Below are 3356 nucleotides of genomic sequence, written 5' to 3'. Positions count from 1 at the left end.
TCAGACCGGGTGCACGAACTGGTAGACGAGGCGCTGGGAGATGTCGGGTTTCCGGATGATGCCCTTCTTGTAATACTGCCGGATGGAGCGGCTCAGCTTGTCGTAGTTCATGGCCGGGCGGTTCTTCCGGATGCCCCACAGACGAGCCACTTGCGCGGAGTCCTCGATCTTGAAGATGCCTGCGAGGGGAGCGGGGACGGGAATTTTGGGGTCACCGCCTCGCCCCCTTCCCCAGCCCTGGGGGCGCCGTGGTGCCCGCCTGCCTGCCCACCTTTCTCCTTGTTGAGCCAGCGGATGAAGCGCCCGTAGTTGTGGGGTTTCAGCAGCAGCTCCTTGAGGAATTGCCAGAGGTGGATGGGCTGGCCGGCGCAGGACGAGTCCACCTCGCTGTCCGCCCAGCTGGTGTCACCCCCTGGAAGGGACGGGGACAGGTGAGGCTGGGGAGAGCGACCCCACTGCCCTGCGCTGCCCAGGGGCTGCCAGAAAGCCCAGCTCGGTGCCTGCAGCTCCATCCACAGCCCAGGACACTGGGGGCACTGGTTTCTGCTCCGTGCAGCCCTCCTGCAGCCCCACAAGGATGCACGGCTGCAGGATGGGGCCGGCGCGCTTCTTGCAGCTTTTCCCCCTTTGCTGCACCACGAGGAAGCCCTCGGGCAGAGGGAAAGCAATCCCACGGATGCCACCACGAGGGATAATTGCAACTTAGCAGGGAGCAGCCTCTCCACCACCCCAGACCCACATCAAGGGCCGGGCTCCCTGTCCAGCTGGTGGAGCTGAGCCCGTGCAGAACTCACCGCAGTATCTCACGTCCCCTGGGGCGGCTTTTTCCTTCATCCACGCGGCTGGAAAGGAGGAGCAGGCGGTCAGAGGGCTTCTCCCCCAGCACAGCACCTCCCGCTCCGGGCTCCCCCAGGTCCCCGGCACCTCACCGGACTTCCAGATGTCGAGGTGAGCGTGGAGGACGTCGCCGCAGACGGGCGAGCGCTGGCAGAACTGCTCCTCGGACATGGCGCACAGATCCTTCCCCGACAGCTCCTGGAAGGACTTCCCGATCTGCGGCAGCCGGTACTGGTGCTCCGTCCACAGGATCCACTTCTGCACGTTGCCGGGGCTCCAGTCCGCGGGGTCTGGGGTCGGGGCCGGGCGGTGAGCACAGCCCCCCCAGCCCCATGCAGGGGCACCCCGCTCTCAGCCTCCCCCAGCACCCCGTGGTGGTGGGACCGTCCCCGTGCCACCTCCCTCGCTTTGGGGACCCCCCTCCCTGCGCCACCCCAAATCCTTTAGGGGCCGGGCAGCCCGCACGGAGCTACGCGCATCCCCAAGCTGCTGGCGTTGTGGCGGTGACACCCCAAGCAGCTCCCTGCTCCGGGCTGTCCCCAGCCTCACCCACCCATCCAACTGCACCCAATTTCCCAGGGAAAATGGGATTTTTAAAGAGTCCTGCTTTTTCCTCCCCATTTCCCTCCTGTCTGCAGCACCCCGGGGTGACACCAGCACCCCGCAGCAAGGGCTCAGCTTCTCCCCGAGCCACCAGGGGTGAGGGGTGTTTTATTTTAGCAACCAGCCCCATTCTGGAGTGATGCTTGGGGTTGTGAATGCATCGGGACCTGCAGCCCAGGCACATCCCTCCCGGGACGGCACTGACCCCACTCCCACCCCATGGGGAGGGTCGGGGGCACCCCGCCGGGCGCGCACCCCACCTGCGGCGATGTTGAGGAGCTTGCAGGCCGTCTCGATGTCCTTCAGCACTTCGCCCACCACCATGCTCTGCATCTGCTCCAGCGAGTGCTCCTCCAAGGGGAGGCCTCCCTGCAGGTCCCCCTCGGCCCCCAGCCCCAAACCCTGGCTGTCGATGACCGGGCACTGCTCGGGCTCCTTCTGCGCCTCGCCTCGCCCCGCGGGGGCACCGCTCTGCGACGTCTCCCCCGTGCCCTTGGAAGCCCAGGCGATGTCCTCGGAGTAGAGCATGTCGAAGTAGTGGAGGCAGAAGGCTGGGAGAGGCTGCTCGGGGGTGCTGGGGGGGCTGGGGCTGTCCGGGCAGCCCCAGGGGTGGGCGCTGGGGTCCCAGGGGGGTGGCAGGGGGGCAGCGTCGGGCCGGGCGAGGCGGCCGGGGGGCAGAGCGGTCAGCCCGGGGCCGGCGCTGCCCATGCCTCCTGCGCTCAGCGCTGGCTCCGGACCTGCCGGGAGGGGAGGAGAGGAGAGGAGAGGAGAGGAGAGGAGAGGCTCAGCCCCGGCGGCAGGCACAAAGGGAGGCACTAAGCCTGTTAGAGGGGAAAAAATCCTCCAAAGAGACGCCAAAGGGGAGCCCTCGGATGAAGGAGGGCTCGGGTTTATCTGGGGGTGCTGGGGGATGTCCTGTTTTATGGGGGGAAGGAGCCCGGGCACTGCTTTGGGGTTTTCTCATGATTCGGGCACCAGGCTTGCAGCAGGAGGGTCCCAGCGGGGCTGGAGCCCCTTGCACGGGACCTGTAGGGTCCCCAAAGCACCTCTGCAGGGCAGCCCGTGGGTGTTAAAGGACGGAGGATGCCTAAACCACGCAGGCAGGTGGGTGTGCGTGGAAAACATCGCCTGCTGCTTCCACCCAAGGGTGCCCTGGTGGTGACGGCACCCGGAGCTGCTTCTCCCCGGGCACCTGGCCTCAGCCACCTGCTGCCAGCCCCCGGACCAGAACTTTCTTTTTGCTCTCCCACGAGAAAAAAGTCCCCAAATCGGCCCGTCCCCATCTGTCTCCGGTACGCGGGGAGCCCTGGAGGCTGCGGAGAAGAGGATGAGCCTGCTGAATTTCCATGGCAACATCAGGGAACGGCTCCATCCATGGAGAAAGCTCCCCGAGAGGCATCCGGAGGCTTTGGGAAGGGAAAGATGCCACGAGGGGAGAGGCTGGGGACAGGCACGGTAGGGCCAGGGCACTGCCGAGCTCCTCGCCTGCCTCGGGGCATTTCTCTTCACAAGAATTAAAAACGAAAATAAAAAGTCTTGGGGCTCTTTAGAAGCACAAGAAGCAGCATCGCTGCTACCCAGCTTTTGCAACACGAAAGGAGCCTGCAGAGCCTGAACCAACCCCAAACCACCAAGACCCCGAAGGGACCCAAGGAAACGAGGCAAAGGGGAAGGGGGCAGAGCGGCTGGTGTGAGGTGTTTCCCCATCTGTTCTAAACCCCGGTGAGGGGAAAAGGAAGGGTTTAAAGGAATAAAGAGGAAAATTGGCCCTGGGAGTTCCTGCAATCCTACAGTTCCTGCAGGAGTCCCTTGAGCCCAGGTAGCCAAGCTGTTGTCACCGTCCCCACAGCTCCTGGCGTGCCAAAAACCTGCCGAAACCCCACTCATCCCCACATCGCTGCTCCCTCTGTAGCTGG

General features: G+C 64.9%; 1 protein-coding gene across 1 annotated transcript; it reads right to left on the bottom strand.

The window, feature by feature from the left end:
* SPDEF (SAM pointed domain containing ETS transcription factor) lies at positions 1–2148 on the bottom strand (the record flags this gene model as incomplete). The annotated part of the gene is made up of 5 exons (XM_084302084.1): positions 1–179; positions 272–412; positions 795–842; positions 930–1127; positions 1701–2148. The coding sequence occupies 5 exons, from the start codon at positions 2146–2148 to the stop codon at positions 1–3; spliced, it is 1014 nt and encodes a 337-aa protein (XP_084158210.1).
* Between the last annotated feature and the right edge of the window lie 1208 nt (positions 2149–3356).

Source organism: Netta rufina, assembly GCF_964035555.1.
Source record: "Netta rufina genome assembly, chromosome: 26".
Lineage (NCBI taxonomy): Eukaryota > Metazoa > Chordata > Aves > Anseriformes > Anatidae > Netta > Netta rufina.
This window is presented reverse-complemented; position numbering and strand designations above follow the sequence as displayed.